Here is a 20322-nt window from a genome sequence, read left to right as displayed (position 1 = left end):
AATCATCATGATACCCTGTGGTTAAGGTCTGGTTAGGTTTAGGCACAAAAACCACTTGGTTAGGGTCAGGAAAAGATCATGGTGTGGGTTAAAATGAAAAAGAAAGTGGCAAACACATAAGCCGTGAGCCTGCTTCGCCTCAAGCCTTTCCCAGCTGACCCAGAGCCGGTCGCTGCACACCATCAAGGCAGAAATACGCCCGCTGGGAGCCGTTGAGCACCGCTGAGAGTTCCCAACACAACCCGCCCGCTGGGAGCCGTTGAGCACCGCTGAGAGTTCCCAACACAACCCCAACCCCAGAGTTAATAACAGGAGGTTATGGTGTTTCATTCTCTCCTCTCTATGACACTTGTATCTCGACCAGTAGCCTACTTTTGTTGCGTTTGCTGATCCTCTATGGTACACAAATACATTATAGCCTAGTATAATCACATATCGGAACAACGGGACGTCGGACTAATGGGATGTCGGACCAATGGGCTGTCGGACCAGTGACATGGACCCCTTTTTTAGCTGCTGCCTCACTTACTTATGTGGAAACTGACTGACTTATTAGGACCCGAAGAAAAACAGTCAGTAAATTTAGTTGATTTGATGTGATGTAGCTCTCTTACTTTAGCTGTCAAGTTGTCCAATTCCATGTCCTGTGTTACCAGGGTCCTACTGTATGTTCCCGGGGTCCTATACAGATTTATATGGCACATAATGGGAGCATGACAAAGGGTCCTGGGTTCCCTCGCTAGGCTATGTGCTCTTCCAGGGTCCTGTGTTCCCAAGGTGCTATGTTCCTGGGCATATGTTTACCAGCAATATATGGCACTAATAATGGGAACCTGAAAAACATGTTCCAAGGCCTTAACGGTACATGCTGTGCCCACTGAGCTACTGTGGCACCCCAGCAGTTAGTCTTTTTATAGGGAGGAACTCCCAAACATATTTCAGCCCTAAATTTAAAATAATAATAATAATAATAATAATATTTTTTAAAGAAAAAAACTTTCGGGATGAAGAAATCGTGAGTAGTTGAGTGTTGGCATTTCCGAATGGGTTAAGAGTAGGAAAGAGATTTACAGTGAGGTTAATTTTATATATGAAATATTTTAACTTGAAACATTTAGTGGAGAGCAGCTGAATCTTAGTGTGCTGGGTTTAAAAATACTGTATCGGGCCTACGGAAGTGAAACTTTGGGAGGGTTTGAAAGAAAAGTTTTGGATGTTTTTTAATTTAATTCAAATGTCTTTCAGGGCAAGAAAGGTGAAAGTGGACTGCCTGGTGTGGACGGACTTCCTGGACCCCCTGTAAGAACGATTTCAGTTTCATAACAAGCAAAATACACACTGTAATACACTTTTAAAATGACGTCTCATTAACGTCCTGCTGTTGTCAGTATTTGTTCTCGTGCCTCAATGATCTCTCAAGGAGAACTGAGGAGAATTAATTTGGTGTTTCAATTGTGTGGTTTGCTCAGTATTTGATGTGACCCACAAAGCACAGACTCACTGTACTCTCAAAGGTGTCTTCACTGTGTGTTTTAATAGAGGCAAAATAAACAGGCTAGATTAAAACCAACAGGTTATGTCAATTAATTTTGCAAACTGCTCCCAGGAGCCAAATAGAAATACACCTGTTGTCAAGTGGTGTTCAAGGTTGAATGAGCTGTAAATGGTGCTGTAATACCTCCCTCTAGTGGCTGCTCACTGGTACTAATGCACACTGTTTCTGAGAAGAAAATATACCTACAGAAACCCACATCATATAAGTATATTTATGCTATGATTATCAAGGGATATAAATGGTCACTGATGCTGTTTTTTATTTTGCAGGGTCCTCAGGGTCCAGCTGGGCCACCAGGAAACCAAGGACACACTGGACCTCCTGTAAGTGACCTCAAGACATAATAATTCTGAAGTATTATGATTTGTTTTGGCTGTTACAGAATGAATGACCTGTTCTTTCTTTATGAAGGGTCTTCCTGGTGAAATTGGATTTTCAGGCAAACCTGGAGAGCCTGGGAAGCCTGTGAGTCGGCCTTTTATTCTCAAATAAAACCAGGTATAGGTGTATCGTTTCTCTGCTCATGTCACTAAATGTCAACCTTTCGTCACTGATCTTCGAAGGGTCTTCCTGGTAAAGACGGTCTGGATGGTCTTCCTGGAAATGATGGCGCCGTGGTCAGTATTTTTAGAATACTTTTAGAATAACCTTTTTTCTTCTTGCCTCCCATGCCAAATTTTTATCAACAATGGGTCAAATGACTTTCTAATGTGAAAGGAGTCGCTTATAGTGACAAAACCACAGAGAATTATTGTCCAACTCTGCAGTTCTTCTCAGCTCTGTGGAGCATTTTAGCATCTTTTAGCTCAGTGTTTTGGTTTTATGGCCCAAGAGTTGTGCTTGGTGCAGTGGTTAGCATTGTCGCCTCATAGCAAAAGGGTTCATGGCTCAAACTCCTGGGTGGGGGAGCCCTGTACTCCAGCTTCCTCCCACAGTCCAAAGACATGCAGGTTAATTGGTGACTCTAAATTGTCCGTAGTTGTGAATGGCTGTCTGTCTCTGTGTGTCAGCCCTGTGATAGTCTGACGACCTGTCCAGGGTGTTGCCCAACGTCTCCTGGGATTGGCTCCAGATCCCCTGCGACCCCCAACATGATAAGCATTTACGGAAAGGGGATTATTGAGTTTTAGCTTCACTCTCACTACTCTAATCAGAGTTGTTTCCAGCTGCAGCAGGCAGACACTTTCAGTGATAACGATCTGAACCATATTCTACAAAACAGCAGACACAGTATGCAACTAGCAACTTTAGACCCAGATATATTTCTGAGGAGGTCGTGAACTCACAAACAAAGCTAGGAGGATGATGAATATTGGAAGTACGTTCATCAAATGGTCAGAAACCCAACTTAAAATGGATGCTAATGTTGCTAATATGTCTGCTAGACACATAAACAGGCAACTGTTTGCTAACGTGTTCGCCTTGTCAATGTTACAAGGCCAGAATAGGTCAAATGTGTGTGTTGTTCAGCTTGTTGTGGAGTTCTGCCCCCAAGTGGACATCAACGAGACTTACACTGCTTTAAGTTACTACTAAAAGGTTACTGAATGTGATGCACATGACTATAAAGGCTCTAGTTACTAAAACAGTAATTCAAACCACAGCTAAGCAAACAATATTATTTGAGATAGCCTGTTTAAAACATGGACATTTAATTGACAATAAAGTATATGCAGTGGCTAAACTGAGCAGTGGTGGGCTCATGTTTACTACACACAGTATTTGTCAAATGTTTCTGGCAGATACAGTTTTTTTAAAGCATGACATCTAAATGGAAATCTTGTGTCTGTGAAGGGGCCCAGGGGAGAGCGCGGTGCAGATGGTTTTCCTGGCAAGCCTGGACCAAAGGTACTGTGACTTCATCGTATACCCAGAAACACACCAGACATGACTTAAGACAGGACACACGCAGCTTCTTAGATAGCATGTGTGTTTTCCATATGCAAATCTGGCATCTTAATGGCCAGGTGTGTCCTCTCTCCCCAGGGTGAAGACGGGCCTCCCGGACCAAGAGGACCTCCAGGAGAAAGAGTGAGTTCGCAGCTGTTGACTTTTTGTGGTCTGGGGTATTTTGTAAGATAATTAAACATAGTTAATCATGTCATGAATTTGTTTGTTTTTTTCTAAAGGGAGAATCTGGTTCCCCTGGTCAACAAGGTGCTGATGGAGGAAGAGGAGAAAGAGGTGTTCAGGTGGGTGTGACTATTCTTATCAGGCATATCCATAATTATGCTCATTTACTGCATGGTGCAAGATTGTCCTATGATGTTGATGTAGTATTGAATTGTTTAATATCTATGACTGTGCGTGAGGAGACATCCTCTAAAGGTCGCTGTTATATCATGCAACAGAAATAATTTCTGATCACATAAACTCTAGTATAATTAACTGTTCCTAATTTGTCTGTAACCTCCAAGGACGCCATCAAGGGCTGCTGGGTGTCCCCAAATGCCACTTTGAGTGGAAGAATTAATTGTATAAAATAATGGACGTAGCTACAGTTAGATCACCCATCAGTTTGTGGGCTCTTGTTTTGAAGCCTTGAATTTGGCAATTTTGCTGTCACCATCTTGGATTTTTGGAACCAGAAGTGACCATATTTGGAAGAGAGGGTGGAGATAACCTTAATGCTAGCTGATAGTTTGTCTAGCACAGCATATTTGCAGCTATGGTTAACTGTTATAATGCTAATGCTAATTTTTGCTTGTGAAGAACAGGCTTAAAACCAACAAAATATACATACTGGAAAAACTGAACATCCAGCTCCTTGGAGGGTCTTTTAGTACAACCAAACACTCAACGAGAATTTTTTAGGTGACAGAATGTTATGATTTACTTTCACAAACTGAAAACACACTGAAATACAGACAGCTGTGGCTACGGCTGTACTCTGTGAATCTAGGATTACACCATACAGTTACGTTCCCTGACCAACTTGTCAACCGATAGCACCCTCCTGTCACTGACCACGCCCAGTGTTTGGAAGGTTACTTTTGTAATGTAATAGTTTACAGATTACTAGTCACTCTGTTAAAAACATAATGAGTAAGGTAACTATTTTAATTACTTCATCACAGTAATGTGACTTATTACATTTTATTACTTTTCAAAAAAAAAAAGTTTCAAACCAGGCAATAAATCTGAAAATGTCTGGAAATAGACTGTGCCAAAAGTAAATGTTCCTGCATGAAAAGATGCAAAGTGACTGAATGAATGTTATATTCTAAGCTGTTTTACCAAAAAGAATATATTTGGATGTAGCCCCTTTATGATCTCCAACATTTTAATCAGTAACTGTAATTTAATTATATATGTTTTTCTCAGTAAGCATAACTGATTAAAATTACATTTATTTTGTAATTTAATTACATGTAAGTAGTTAAATGTAACTGATTACTCCCCAACACTGGTGACAAATGGGTAAGTTATAGAAAAATTCACTCCCAGTACAGTTGTCATGAATGTTGAAATTAGTTTTAGAGACCAAACCGTTTTTTTGTACCAGGCTGTAAACAAGATTATTTCTGCTGTAACGTTGGACAGTTTAACGTGGAGGTCTATACAGCGCCCCAGGAAGGAGTCCTAACACCTGGAAATGAGTCAGCATTGAAGCACTCCCTCATCTTCTTCGTGTTTTAGCCTCAGTGGTTGCCACTTGATTAAAGTGCAAATAGGATCTGTGACGTTAAGAAATATTTTACATTTGGATTGTGGCTGTCTTTCAGGGAGAAAGAGGACAGGACGGACCAGTTGGGCCAAAAGGTGAAAAGGGCGACAAGGTAAATAAGAAACAAGGAACCTGTTTCATATTCTGTGTGACGTGAAATTATTTAGAAAATTCAGAACCTAATGAAATCTCTCTGTTGTATATCGCAGCTTACAGTAGCTACAGTACTCTCAGTAATGGTCACCCTGCAGCATTAGCTGTAACAAAGTCATTACTATGCAGACAGTGTGAACATATTGTCTCTGTCCTCAGGGTGAAGTGGGACCAAGGGGACAACCTGGTATTCCAGGAAATGTACGTACAGTCTCTAGTGTGCATGTTAATATACTGCCCATTTACAGCAGTGTAATATGTGATACAGCCGTAATGGAGGAAATGGAGTTGGTGCAGCATTCAGGTGGTTATCTACTTTCTTTTTGATTCTTCACAGGTGGCGAATGTCATCCCTGAGCCTGGTGAACCTGTGAGTACACTTAATTATTACACAAACCAAACGAAAGTTTGAGAATGGCTATTTCTTTTTTTTGTACACAAAGGTAGATATTTGCTTTTGCATATGATGTACCAGCTTTAGTGATTTAAGAGTTGAATCTTCTTCCTCTCATCTTCCTTTCTAGGGTGTAGGTTTTGTTTCAACTTTGGGCAGACACATATGACACGAGGGGTTTTGGGGTCTTGTGCAAGAAAATTTTGAGCATCTAACACTTAATTCTGGCACAAGTTATGCACCAATTTATGCCTTTTCTGTAGCAAATTAGGGTCTTAATGTCTTTTATTGGGAGGACAAATGCAGTTGTTCTAAATATAAAGGAATGTGTCAGTTACATCCCCCCAAAATCTACACCTGTCCTTTGCTTACTTCTTCTTCTTCATTAAAACTTGTTATTTTAATGTTCCTTTTCACCCCTAGGGAACACCCGGAGAGAAGGGAGAGAAGGGGGATCGAGGAAGCCCAGGAGAGACGGTGAGTTTTCCCCTCCATCTTTTGTCTTCTTCCCTTTTAATGTTACAGATCCAGCCTGTGGCAATACACAGAGGCGTCCACTAGATGTCAGTAGAGATTTGGCGTGGTGATAGGAAAGTAGTCCTGCTACAATACAGGAGCTCAGGGGCCTTCCTTAACTGGGCTAAGTAAATTAAACTGTGAGAGCCAGTAATGCACTGGCCTGATTCTCTATTTATTCAACCTCCTATATTTACAGTAGATGGACCAGAGTAGCAGAACATATGAGTACAGTCTGGTTTAAGCAGACTGTGGAGCATTGAAATATCTATCTGCACACAAACATGTGCAATAATAAACACACTGCTAGTATCTGTTTCAATTATCTTTGACGTTCTCGAGCACCCTATGAAGGTGATGCATCATCTACAACCATTACTGCACAACCCTCATGAACCGTACCCTATATTGGCACATAGACCTAACACTCATGTTAAATCATGTGCCTTCTCTTACAGGGTCAAAGAGGGTTACCTGGTGAGCAAGGCTTTAAGGGACCACCTGGACCAGCGGTAAGATGATACTGATCCTGTACCTCCCAGTCAGTGCTGTACGGTGATTTCTGGTGGATTATGTGTAATTTGCGACTTTTATTCCAGGGTCCAAAAGGTGAAACCGGACTTACGGGAGAGACAGGACGTGTTGGAGACCCTGTAAGCTGTCTGATATAATGTGATACACTTTTTAAAACCAAACAGGAAGATGTGCGGTACTGTAATGGCTGGTGTGTTTCTTCCAGGGTCCACCTGGTTTAGCTGGTCCTCAGGGTCCTCGTGGATTACCAGGGAACGTGGTGAGTCTTTCCTATTCCATTTTAGATTTGTTAATTATTGTAGTCACTGATGCCTGCTTTCTTTTTCTGACTATAGTATAAAAAACGTTAAAACAATAGCTTGTAATAACGGTTCACTTCAGTATGGATGACCAGTTGTCTGTCTTCTAGGGCATACCAGGGACCATCGGGCCTCCCGGTCCAGCTGGACAGAGAGGAGACAAGGTCAGTCATCTATTTTTAAAAGCCATGGGTACATTTGATTGGATGTTATTGTGAAAGTATTCCGACTATGTTCAGGACGGGTTTGGCAACGCAGAGTGAGAATCAGTCTGCAGAGAAGAAAGAGTGACCTTGAGTGTCCTCCATTATTGTTTCAGCAGAGAAGTCTCTGAATTCATTTCGGTCCCTGCAGCAGCAGCCACACGTAGCTGCCGAGTCTCACAACTCAGCAACGCAGAACACTTTGGACTGTCTCTCATGGCTGCTTCATTGTCTTTGTTCTCTCTCTTTGATTTAGTTAGGACGACCAGAGGCTGATAGTAGAAATAAAATTCTCTCTTTATTGTAACGTTTGTTTTAGGGCGAAGCAGGTAAACCAGGACAAGCAGGTCCCTCAGGCCCACCCGGAGATCCTGGTTTGACTGGACCCCCTGGACCACCAGGGAAGGGGAAAGAGGGGCAAAATGTGAGACACAATTTTTCTCTGTCACATTGTATTTATAACTTGAGTGTATTTAACACATATTGTTTTTGCAGGACATTGTTCAGCCATGTGATAGCTTTTCTAATATATAAGTAAGTTATATGGTGGACAACTTTCAAATGGGAACCCCCACATAGCCGGACAGTGTAAACTTGGAGAGGGAGAAAAGTTTTAGCTAGGAAGATTTGAGCTTTGAGTTGGAAGATGGTGCTATTTATTATTATTAAACCTTTAATTAACCAGGTGAAGACACAGTGAGATTTAATGTACTGCATTCATACTGTAAAAACATATATAGTCTAGATCCATAGTCAGTGTATTACCTCCAGTAGAGAAGCAGACAGGAGTCTTGGGGCGCAGAAGCTAAGCAACATTATGCTGTGGATGCCACATTAGTTCGATTTCAAAGTCACACAACAGTGCAAACAAACTAACTGATCAGAGGCAGTGGCAGACCACCAACTCTTGAGTTGTAAAACGGCTGAAACTGTAATTTTACCTCAGAGCACACAGGACTTCCTGGTCTACCTGCCGCCTCAATTATTCGGTGTGTTTGTGTTATTGTGTGATTTTTAAAAATGAGGTATGTGACCTCCACAGCAGTACATGGGTTTATAAGGGTTTAAATGTGGCAATGCCATTGTGCAGAAAACTGTCAGTTCACAAGGGAAAAGTTTTTAAAAGAGCTTGTGAAAATAACATTTTGACTCTTAAACAAACATACTTTAATTAAAATTTGCCACCCTTTAATTAAATTTTTCGTTGTCATATTAGTGATAATTTTCCAGAACCATTTGCTTCTGATAACCTTTTTTTGAATAAAAGGTTCCTCAAGGCTTTTTGTAAAACTAAAGGTTCCATTAAGCACCCTTACTGTATGTTGTGTTTACACCAAACACAATATGATTTTGTCATGTTTGAATGCTAGAATATTTTGTGTTAACTTGTGTCATACGTGCGATTTACTCGCATCATCTGCACATGAAATTGCTGAATCGTTGAATGAACATCTGCAGGTATGTACTTGGCGTCATACGTCCCCGGAGGATCTCAATGCTGACTGGCTATTGCGGCACAAATTGGTCACTGAAGTTTAAGTCTTGCAAATAAGCATATCATATAAGCAATCGTGCTACTTGCTTCATTTACGCCGCTTAATTCTCATATTTTATGTCATTCTCGTCATGTCCTACCCTGGAAATCCAGAGTTCTCGCGAGAGCACAACTTGAATTTGCTCAGCGAGTCACTCTGGCAATCAGTAATGATGCTCATTACCCATGCCCTTGAAACCGAGCAGCACCAATCACATCAGTGTATCTGGTATAGGCGGGCCAGAGGCGAGCTAAACAGATGACGACAGCGCTGCGACGACGAAGTCCGGAATCAGTCAGTAAACATTGCAAGATGGCTACGGATGAACACCAGTTGTTTGAAACGGCTGTGGCCGCTACAATGAACGAGTTAGACTTGGCTTTTTCTCTAAAAGAGGAACAGAAGACGGCGCTCGAATCTTTCCTTTGCAAGAAGGACGTTTTTGCTGTTTTGCTGACCGGATACGGCAAGAGTCTAATCTACCAGTTAGCTCCGCTGGTAGCTAAGCTCTGGATACGTCACCCTGTGTATTGTTCTGATTGGTCGTAGTGTTATCCAATTGCATGCAGTGATATTTTCAAATGCATGCTTGGTGCTGCCCCTCAAGTTGGGCCATTTTCATTACTCATAGCCAGACCCTAAATCTTTCTAGATTTGGGTCTGGATTTCCAGGCTAGTCGTGTCCATTGTGCCCGGCGGGAATTCACATCAAATCGTGTCTTTACATTGACTTTACATGTTATTTACTCAGGCAAATTGTTTTATTCGTGCCCGGTGTGATCACAACATTAGTCTTACAAAATCCTGTTTTTTCCAGATGAAACCCTTGGAGTATAAAAGGGCCCCTGGGTGGGTTCTTGTTGGCACCCTTAGAAGAGATCATTACACCATAGAAAGACTCTCTGTAGAACCTCTCATATTGGGCACTGGCTTGAACCTTTTGCAGATGGTTCTAGGTGTAACCCTTTATGTTTGGTTTTAGATAGAACCTTCTGAAAGGTTTCAGGTGGAACCAAAAGGCTTTTCCTTAGGGGACATGCCAAAAAACCCTGTATGGTTCTAGTTAGCATTTTTATTTCTAAGAGTGTAGACTCCATGTTTTTATAGCTGCAGCATCCCATTAAACTTTGAAGTTCTCGATGTCTTGTGCACCATTTTGTGCATATTTCCTGATATTTGGTGTCTCTGGAAACTGTTTCATCTCAGCTAGAAGGTTCTGTGTAGTATTAATTTTGTGAGGCCTGGTCCATTAGCGTGTCAGTGGTAAACTTCACAAGTATAGTATTAATGTCATGCTTTGTATGATTATATATCTGCAAGTATTCTGATCAAAGAAATGCACGTTCATCAGTTCCCTTTCAGTAGTAATAGCACCCTCATTGTATTCCACATGTGTTCTGCTTGTAAACATCTCCCTGCCTGTAATACATCTTGAACCACAACGCAATATGAGCGTCTGTATGGGAGGAAAATGAGCCTGAGTAGGCACATTTTAGCGCTGCAGCTCAACATGTTTCTTCATCATTTTTCAGCCCAGACATGTGGCCGTCCTGCTGACGAGGCAGCAGCAAACAGGAAAAACATTGTTAAGACATATCGCATTAAAGCAACACAGGAGCGCAGCAGATTTGGTTCACAGCAGCTCGGTTTTTTTACAGCTGCCAGGTGCGGCCCCGAGGCCTCGCTGGCTGCACACGAACAGCAACTCAAACACACTTTCAGCTCTGAGTTATTTATTTAAAAGAGGCTTAATTTCAGTGTGTGAGTGGCAAGTGGTTTGATTAATGTCGTTTGTGATATTACAGGGGGAGCCAGGACCACAGGGAATTCAAGGACCCCCAGGGCCAAAGGTAATGTCATTCTAGAAGTTTGCAAGGAAGTGAGAGTGTGTGTGTGTGTGTGTGTGTGTGAGCTTTTTAGGTTGCCTGAGGTGTGTTTTTTTTATCATGCACAGGTGCTCTTTTGTTGATGTGAAAAAAAAAATTTTTCTGGCACAGATGAGAAAAACAATTCATTTTTGTTGAAAGCAGCAAAAGCAATTTCTATGTCCACTGCACTGTGACCATTGCTCTGATTATGACGAGCTCTTTGCTGTGAGGAGTGTGATGTCGGGGGGCGCAGACTGAGAGAGGCCGGACAGGGGGCATTTGCCGGATTTATGGTGTCAAATCGCTCACCCTCATCACCGACACGTTTTCACTTCTGAGTAGCAAAATGTCAACCGCAGATTGTTTTTTTCATCACAAATTAAAAACAGGGTGGTATTTCTGGGATCAGCAGGCATCGCTGAATGTGACACTTTCTGTGCCAAGCCAGACTCTTAGCCAAACATTACGGCTGAACCGACATTATCTGAGGGTGGGGAAGTTAACTTTGTGGTTTTTCTCTCCCAGGGCCAACCCGGGTCACGAGGAGAACCAGGGTCACCTGGGGACAGGGGCTCTGCAGGAGAAGGCAAAGTGGGACCACCGGTATGAGCTTCAATGCCAGCCAGGGTCACATCATCTTCCTCCAGTACATTTAATTGCCTGTTTTAAAATGTGATTTTTTTTTCTTGTAGGGGCCACCAGGAAAAAATGGGGAGCCTGGACCTGCTGTAAATATCTTCTAAAGATTCATATTGAATATGTTCATGTTTGTAAGATGTGTTCCTCTAATATCTGTTTATGTGGGATCCAGGGCTTGAGGGGTCTACCAGGAGTCGCCGGTCCTCAGGGCCCAGCAGGACATAATGTGAGTCCAAAAATCAAATGTTTGATTGATTGATATTTATTTGGAACATGAAAAAAAATATTTCAAATTGATGATAACCTACACAAAGTTAAATAAATTAGTGAATAGATTCTAATAATCAACAAAAATGAAATCTTACATGTATAAAAAGGATGTATGTACAAACAGTGGTGTAAAGTAGTCACGATGGGCCCCAGTGCACGTTATCGCCCACATATCATCTCGTCACATGATCAGACACTTGACATTGGAAAGCATCAACATACATATGACCCAGAGATCATTTGAGGAGCGGAAGAACAGCCAATCACATGACAGGATCTGATCTGCCTGCTTTGATTGTAGGGCAAAAAAATCTGATAAGGAAAGGGACTTTTTTTTTTTTAATGAAACATTTGGAATAAGCAGAGTATTGCATTAATTTTTATAATTTCATGGTTATATCATACGATTAGTTCTTAATGTATTTGACCTGAAACACTCTGGGTCTCCATAATCTACAGTTCACGGAAAATGTAATTCTCTGCCTTTGTTCCCAACGCAGGGTTTACCAGGAAGGCCGGGAGATAAGGGAGCACCAGGAGAGCCTGTAAGTACATAGACTGGCAGGGAACAGTCTGTAATAATTGTTCTTTCTCCAATTAACTCCTATGTTTCACTTTATATTCTGAATGTGCTCTGAATTCTGTATGAAGGAGAGAATAATCATGCACTTATTAAACACAGGCTTTCTCCATGTATGCAAATCACACAGTATTTATTAGGCTGATCACTGAACTGCTTAAAGACGAACTACTGGTAGGTGATTTGTTAATTTATAACAGCCTGGACGGACCCATCCTGGTCTATTTCTTTCTCTATGCAGCCGTCCAGCAGCTAAAAACGACATAGCACTGTTAAAAAAGTGAGCACGCCCTCTATAAAAATGATCACCTCATTAAATACCTGATGGCACCAGAGGCAATGTGACGCAGCAGAGCGACCTTGTGGGTGGGTCCTGTAGTTAAAATGATCCAGTTAATTAATTCAGCACCAGTTAATATAGCCTGTACACTTCCAAATGCTGCAGAACCAACTCCAGTATCACTTGGCAAACTCAGTATGCACACAGTGAAGCCGGCAGCAACCACATGTGGAAAGACGGAGTCTGTGTAGCAGGTAAAAACAACCCTCCCCCTGCCTCACTTATGTGACGCGTCATGGCCCCATGTACGATATGATTCAGTGATTTAGTGCCATATGATACATTAGATTAAAGCTCATTTGGGTATAAAAAAGAAAATCATTCAGTGGGTCCACAAAATCACTTTCTCATTTAGTGTCCATGGAGCAACTCCAGACTTTAAACCCTATGACATCACAAGTTTGAGTCTTACTTCTTTGGTTTCTGGCTTTGAGAGAGAGTTGCTTCACAAATAGGGATTGAACTTTGCTACAACATGGAAATAACATATCTGAGTTCTTAATTTAGGTGGTAGGTAAACTCTTTAAGTTTAACACATAATACAAGACTAAACCAAAACACCACTAAAACAGTGCAAATGCTGTAGTCATTGTGCGGATGCTAAAATCCATTCGAACCTTAATCAACATTACTTTTCTTGGGAAATATGTCCAGGGATCTTTGCCAATTTTTGGGTTATTTTCTTATAAATTTTTATTTATTATTTTTTAATTTTAATTCAATTCAATTCAAAATTTAATTTAATTTAATTTAATTTAACTCAATTCAATTTAATTTAATTTAATTTAATTCAGTTCAATTCAATTCAATTCAATTCAATTTAATTTCTTCCCACATTGCTCATTGACTTCTTCCCATGTTTAATTTTCTCAGGTTCCAAAGAGTTAAATCTAAGGACCTTCTGTTTTGACTTGCCTGATAAAATACAAAAGATAATGCATACAGCACTTAATCAAATGTATATGGACACTCTTTTGGCATGGACCCAGTTCTCATGATTTGGGCTTGCCCCTCACTTAAGGGAGATCACTGAGTAGAGAGCACCAAATTGTGTCCTCTGATTGAGTAACTGTTTGATTCCTTGTCTCTCAGGGAAAGGCAGCGGACCTCTCTGACCTAAATCTGAAGGTAAGAAGCATCTCCACCCGTTAATGAAAAAATACTTTATGTTTGAATCCTCACTTTATCACAAACATGTCTCTGCCGTTTTTTAGGATGTTTGTTCAGACTGCCCTGCAGGTCCACCTGGAGCACCTGGCCTCCCAGGAGTCCCAGGGGACAAAGGACACCAAGGACCTGCCGGGAAAGACGGTCAAGATGGTTACCAAGTAGGACACAGTCATTAATTTACATTACCTCCTTTGTCTTGTAATGTAAAGACCATAATTTAAAGGAGTGTGTGTCTCCACCATATTAGCCCTAAGTGAGGCATGAGGTCCGAGCGCCATGTTTGTCATCATCAGTCACAGTTGGCGTGACGGATGGCAAGGCTCTCTCTGCATCATTAGCTGAGCCTCCTCTGGGGGCAGCAGTGAGCGATTAGGACCTCGGTGCTCGGCACTGTCTGCCTGGACAGAGATTGATGCTCTGCCGTGTCATTACAGGGCCCGCCGGGACCAGCCGGAGCTCCAGGGCCCCCCGGAGCCGATGGAGGAAAGGCAAGTTTGCACGTTAACTGCACGCTTATCGCTCCCACGGGCCGAACGCTAATTAGTTGCCTTTGTCAATGTTTTTCTCAACCTCACAAGGTTTCTGGTAACTGGGTGAAACAAACTCATGGTTCATCCTCTGTCTTTGTAATGTTTTGAGTGTTCTGAGGTTTTATTTTTCTTTGACAGATGAATTCAGTTCTCTTGAAATGTGACATTTCATATGGTCTTTCTTTGTTTCTCACCACAGGGTATAAAAGGTGATCGAGGACCCCCTGGAGGCCCAGGAGAGAAAGGAGACAAGGTATATTTGCTGTTACTGGCTGTCGCTTTCCCTCCTTTTCTCAAATACAATATTGTCTGATATGAATTACATAATTATATTTGATGACTTTCTCTCATATTAACAGGGTCACCCAGGACCCCCTGGTCATCCAGGTGCTGCTGGCCTAATGGGTTCACCTGTAAGTTCCTGCTTTTTTGGGCTTTTTCTTTTTCACTTGAAATGGTCGAAAAGCTTTTTGTAAACAGCACAATTTATTTGAACTTTGTCTCAAACCCACGCTTTCTATTTCTGTTGACCTCCACTGACACTGTCTCTTTCCTCTTCAGGGTAACGATGGACAGCCTGGCCCCGCCGGCCCCCCAGGGCCCCCTGGAGAAAAGGTCAGGCTGCACTCCATGTACTTTTCCCCTCAGAAAACATATTACCTATGTGTCATTATTGTACAAACCTCTTCCCTCCAGCATGTAGGTCAGACGGCCCTGTGCAGTAATAGGGGCCATTAATCATTTCTTTTCCTTCGGTGACGCTGACCTGTTTGTGTTTGTTTGTTTTCACCAGGGCAAAGAGGGTCTCAAAGGAATCCAGGGACCACCGGGTCTTCCTGGCTTGATTGTAAGTAAATGATTTGATGTGCAGCATCATGAGTATACATATAGAGTGGTTCGCACAGTGTGGTGTAAACAGAAATAGGTCTTTAAGGTTTCAGACACTCACTGATTAATTTCACTGATCTGCAGGGTCAGCCTGGAAAAATAGGAAAAGACGGCAGACCAGGTGAAACAGGAGATCCTGTGAGTACATGGAGCTGTTTACCTTGTTGATGATCCAAAGAGAGCAAAGCTTGAACACCAACCACGAGACATTGTCTGTTTTTGGAAACATGTGATAGGATAATGTGGCCAGACGATGATGCTGTATTTCTGTTTTCATTTCAGGGCAAGCAAGGTGAACCTGGACCACTAGGAAACCCGGGTCTCAGGGGACTCCCGGTAAGTAACCACAAGTAAACAGATCTGATGAAGCAAGATGGCCGTGCAGATTGCTGGAACTAATTCAGCGCTGTTTCTCCTCCAATACAGGGCTTCAAGGGCCACAGAGGAGAACCTGGACCCCCTGGATCTAAGGTCAGTGTGTTTTTTTTCATGCATCTAAGGACCACAGTGTTTTTTTGTGTGTTTTTTTAACACATACAATAGCATTATTTATTCTTTTGCATCATTTTCCTGCCTAATGAGCTTCATCATAGGGAGGTACAGTGAATTTCTGTCTGGTAAATTGCTAAAGATATTGCTAAGATAGAAACTGGGGGATACAACAGTTACCCAACAACAGTGGTGCAGTGTAACAGAGTACATTTCCTCATGCACTGTACTTAGGTACAAATTAAAGCTAGTTTTACTTTACTTGAGTATTTTAATCTCATGCCACTTTCTGCTTCCGATTTTTTTTTATTATTAATAATTTATCGAACTTTTTTTCTAAGATAAACGGTGGCATCAGGTGTTAATAAATCAAATATGTGCACGTACACAAGAGGGAAAACAACACTAACTCAATAAAATAATAATATGAAAATGCATAAATAACAATACATACAAGTAATTCTTTAAAAAAAATCCCTCTATACTATATCTCAGACTGAGGTGATATGATAACTTAAGTTAAATTTACAGTTTAAGATTTTTGCACACACACTGTATGAAAATAAAGACGTGCAGCTGAAACATTTAGTCGATTGATTAGAAAATTAATTGGCAACCATTTTGATAATTGTTGCTTTTTCTATTTTCTTTGTTTTTTGATACATTCATTGTATTTACATACTTTTACTGAAGTAACATTTTCAGTGCCGGACTTTTGCTAGTAACAGAGGATTTTTACAATGTGGTATTGTTTCTTTTATTTCAGTGAAGAATCTGAATACTCCCTCCACCACTGCCTAACAAATATCAAACTGCAATGCCATTTTATGCCTCTGTGCTGACGATAGCCGTGGCCAGAGGCATTATGTTTTCAGGTTCCATCCATTTATTCCATTCTTGTGACTTGATATCTCAGGAACGTTTCTGCCGTTTGTTCATCTGGACTCAGTGAACAACAATGAACTGATAAGATTTTGATGGTCAAATGTCAAAGTCACTGTGACCTTGCATCTGTCACATTCTCATTCACTTGTTATCTCAGGAACACCTTGAGGGAATATTTCATATTTGGCACAAACATTCATCTGGACTCATTGAACAACAATGAACTGATAAGATTTTGATGGTCAAACGTCAAAGTCACTGTGACCTTGCATTTGTCAGATTCTCATTCACTTGTTATCTCAGGAACACCTTGAGGGAATTTCCTCATATTTGGCACAAACGTCCATTGTGAGTCATGGATGAACTGAAATGAAATTGGTGGCCCAAGGTCAGATTCAATGTGACCCTGTGCGTCGCATTATTGTGAACAAAATATCTGAAGAGGGCCTTGAGGGAGTTTCCTCAAATTTTGCACAAACCTTTACAATGACTGAAATATTTATTAGGATGTAGTGATGTGAAGTTTAGACATTTTATATCCCAAAGGTCAAAGTTCAACTTCACTGTGATGTCATAATGTCACTTTTCTGACTGTTACCTAGCATCATATCTCAATAACAGATGGGGAGACATGTTTATATCTTCTGTGCCTTCAGGGGGAAGTTGTGTGTTAAGCATTAATGTTTTCACAGACAGGGATGTAAACTGTAACAGCAACTTGAGTGATTCAAGGCAAAGAACTGCAAGGCGGTAATTCTAGTTTTTCCTCTTCAATGTGGTGTTGGACTGCCGAACAGTTTTTAAGACTTGAAATTTTTATTTAAGTTGTCAAAGTAAATAAATTCCTCACATCGGTTCAATGTTACTGCAATGATATTTCACCATTTTCAGCGAGGCTGCAGACATATAACTCAGGATTTCGAAGGGTAAGAGGCAGTAACATGTCTCCCTTTACTTTTCTCTGACAAGGCCAAGCAGTAAAAGCTTCCACTTTCTTTGACAGCAGTGCTCAATTTAAACATTTCACCCTAAAAATGTGAGCTAAAATGTTTTTCTTTATAGAATCCGACTCAGTTGGAGAAGCAGGAAATCTACCCTGGTGTGGTTTAGTTTGTTAGGTGACAGTGTTTTACTCTGTTTGATGAGATGTGCAGTTTTCCAGACAGCAAGTCAATGGTGCTGCTGGAACTGCAATTAAGATAGCACCAGTGTCTCTGCAGGCCAAATGCAGCTGTGTCTCCACTATGAAAGATGGCAAAAATAATGAATGTTATCTAATAATTTATCACACAGTTGGAATCATGCCAATTATCTTTATCAACTGACAAAAATACAAGGACAAGGACAGCAGCCTGATGTCATTCCCAGGTTGTCAAATACCGATGCTTTGTCAGGCGTCTGATGTTGACACCAAAGGCAGCCGTTAGCATCTTTATGAGACACAGGACTTTCAACTAGCTTAAATGTAAACCCATCCACTGAAAAACCTGACACTAAGAGCAACTGATTTGGAAGATCATTCTTTTTATATATCAGCATTCTTGGATTTAACAACATCGTCACACCTTACCCGTCACTAAGCCCCGCTTCCAGATGCAGACTTGCCAATCATAGCGTAGCATCGGGCCGGCTCAGACCAGGGTCCGACACAAACACAGCTGTGCTCCATTGACTCTAATGCAGTCGTTTCAGATTTCCTTCATTTTCAGGCTGGTTTTGTGGATTAGGAGCTAAATGTTGTGCCTGGGGCACGTCGTGTATTAATGATACTCGTTACCTGGAGAGGTTGGAAAAAGATATACGTTTCTTCCCTGTTCCAAAACCAAAATCAGACCCTGAAAAGTGTAGGGTTAGCTAGCTAGCTACTGAAGATATAGCCTACTGAATGTATACACATGCTGCTTTTGCTTTGTAATGATTATAACAGTGAAACAAAGACCGACCCTGCTGTACAGGAACCAGTGAAGGGAAGCAGGGAAACTTTGCTCATATTCAACCAGCTCTGTGTCATCACATTGTGAGCAGATGAACGTTGTTTGGCTTGTTTGGCTTCAATATCAGCAAAGTTTCCTTTTATATTCATTGTCTTGTGTGGCGATCAGCAGTGATGTGGTGGTTCACTTTTACACTGTGATCTGTAGCCTATAGTTCGGCTTTAGCTTCTAACTATCTTTGTCTTTTTAACCTGTTGTTGCTGCTGAGTCAGTTTGACATCCTGGATATATCCTTCAAACACAGACTGTAGACCCCCTCTAGTTACAGTGTGGGCTCCATGCTTACTCCGACAGCTTGACAGACCTTCACAAAGGGGTGGGGCTAGGGTTGGGTCGGTTCTTGGTAATACCAATTCAGTTCAGTACTCCGTCTTGGACCGGGTTTTTTTTTTTTTTTTTTTTTTGAGACCGACCGGATCGCATACTCGGGCGGAACGTACGTGGAGTCCGTTCCGCGTACGTTCCGCCCGATAAAAGCGGACGTCCGCAAGCCCTGTGCACGCAAAGCATGACCACGCGGACGGAAAAGACTGCTCGGCATGTATTTTTCACATCGCGGGGATTTTTCACGGACATTTTTACAGGAAACTACAATGCGGAAGTGCGCTCAACTGTGGAAGCCCGAATGACTGCGGACATTCCTTGCAGAGTCCGCTCCGCTTATAGTACGCCTGAGTCTGTGAGCACCATGTCTGCCTCTTCGCCAAGCGCACAGCGAGCAGGAGAGAGAGGGGGGTGGGGGTGGGCCGGGGACTGAGCTAGGGGGTGCAAGTGCGCCTGCGCTGAGGCCTCTACTGTAGCCTGGAGTTTAACAGTGACGGGGAGTTGATAATGGCGGACAATTTAGTCTCGAAGAAATCAAAGAATGCGCCACTATGGCAACACTTTGGCTTTGAGCCAGACGAAGGAGGCAGCCCTTGTTTGCACTGATTGAGTAAGCTGCAAAATTTATTTGTAAGGAATAAAAGAAACAACGTGTTACTGTCACTCTGTTGTCCTATGGTCGTTTTTTATTTTAAAAAAGTCAATTGCGCCCCCAAGTGGCGAAAATCCAGTATTACCGACTTGATGCGGTTTTTCACAAAAACCGGACTGTTTTTTTTTTTTCTCATACCGACCCAACCCTAGGTGGGGCTTAGTGAAGGGTCAGTTAAAGACCACAAGAGTATAAAACTGCTGAAGAACATTAGATTATGCATCTAGAAAGATAACCTCCTCTGCTCAACAGCCATAACTGTAACTATTCACTGCAGTTCAGGGAATAGCACACAGCCACAGTCAGTGCTTGGCATGTGGCACTGCGATGTCAGGATATGTCTGACACTTGCATTTTTTTTTCACAAACACCTTCTCCGAGAGAACCACTGCACCTGCTGCTTTGTCTCTCACACAGCACCCACCCGCAGGAAAGGTTTCTGCCACAGCGCCGTGACCAATAGCATGGCTCATTACAGACAGCTCTGACTGAGCCACAGCGAGGCGGGCAGCCTCTCAGCCCTGCAGCCCGCACTGCCACACAGACAGCAGACAACTTATTAGAGGAGCCATGAAGTGTTTCCGTAGACACACTGAAAATTACCCTCCACCGCTCATAATTACTGTCACTAAATGTCAGTCACACGGAAATGATTCTCACTATTATTCAAGAAATTGAAAATTGATGTACACAATTAGAAGTACAGATTTAGCTCGGTATCTCAGCACAATGTAAAAGTGTCATATAAATCCTTATGACCAACTCTGTAGACCGTATCTCTGCCTTTACCTGTTCTGTGGAGTGTCTTTAATACAGCAGTTTAAAGGTCTTCATAGT

The 20322-nt window shown here is 41.8% G+C and overlaps 1 protein-coding gene across 1 annotated transcript in view; it reads left to right on the top strand.

Moving 5' to 3' along the window:
• The window catches only part of col22a1 (collagen, type XXII, alpha 1), an 88514-nt gene that overhangs the window by 50188 nt on the left and 18004 nt on the right, over positions 1-20322 (top strand). Inside the window, exons 25-55 of the mRNA XM_050034604.1 lie at positions 1246-1299; positions 1825-1878; positions 1967-2020; positions 2119-2172; positions 3350-3403; positions 3542-3586; positions 3685-3747; positions 5281-5334; positions 5535-5576; positions 5713-5745; positions 6193-6246; positions 6744-6797; positions 6885-6938; positions 7025-7078; positions 7229-7282; positions 7641-7745; positions 10662-10706; positions 11250-11327; positions 11417-11452; positions 11536-11589; positions 12134-12178; positions 13646-13681; positions 13768-13881; positions 14158-14211; positions 14453-14506; positions 14613-14666; positions 14815-14868; positions 15047-15100; positions 15226-15279; positions 15424-15477; positions 15568-15612. Coding sequence (XP_049890561.1) covers positions 1246-1299; positions 1825-1878; positions 1967-2020; positions 2119-2172; positions 3350-3403; positions 3542-3586; positions 3685-3747; positions 5281-5334; positions 5535-5576; positions 5713-5745; positions 6193-6246; positions 6744-6797; positions 6885-6938; positions 7025-7078; positions 7229-7282; positions 7641-7745; positions 10662-10706; positions 11250-11327; positions 11417-11452; positions 11536-11589; positions 12134-12178; positions 13646-13681; positions 13768-13881; positions 14158-14211; positions 14453-14506; positions 14613-14666; positions 14815-14868; positions 15047-15100; positions 15226-15279; positions 15424-15477; positions 15568-15612 — 1713 coding nt within the window. The remainder of the gene's footprint in view (positions 1-1245; positions 1300-1824; positions 1879-1966; positions 2021-2118; positions 2173-3349; positions 3404-3541; positions 3587-3684; positions 3748-5280; positions 5335-5534; positions 5577-5712; positions 5746-6192; positions 6247-6743; positions 6798-6884; positions 6939-7024; positions 7079-7228; positions 7283-7640; positions 7746-10661; positions 10707-11249; positions 11328-11416; positions 11453-11535; positions 11590-12133; positions 12179-13645; positions 13682-13767; positions 13882-14157; positions 14212-14452; positions 14507-14612; positions 14667-14814; positions 14869-15046; positions 15101-15225; positions 15280-15423; positions 15478-15567; positions 15613-20322) is intronic.

Source organism: Epinephelus moara, chromosome 22 (genome assembly GCF_006386435.1).
Source record: "Epinephelus moara isolate mb chromosome 22, YSFRI_EMoa_1.0, whole genome shotgun sequence".
Taxonomy (NCBI): domain Eukaryota; kingdom Metazoa; phylum Chordata; class Actinopteri; order Perciformes; family Serranidae; genus Epinephelus; species Epinephelus moara.
The sequence above is the reverse complement of the archived record's forward strand: the minus strand, read 5'-3'. Positions and strand labels throughout refer to the sequence as shown.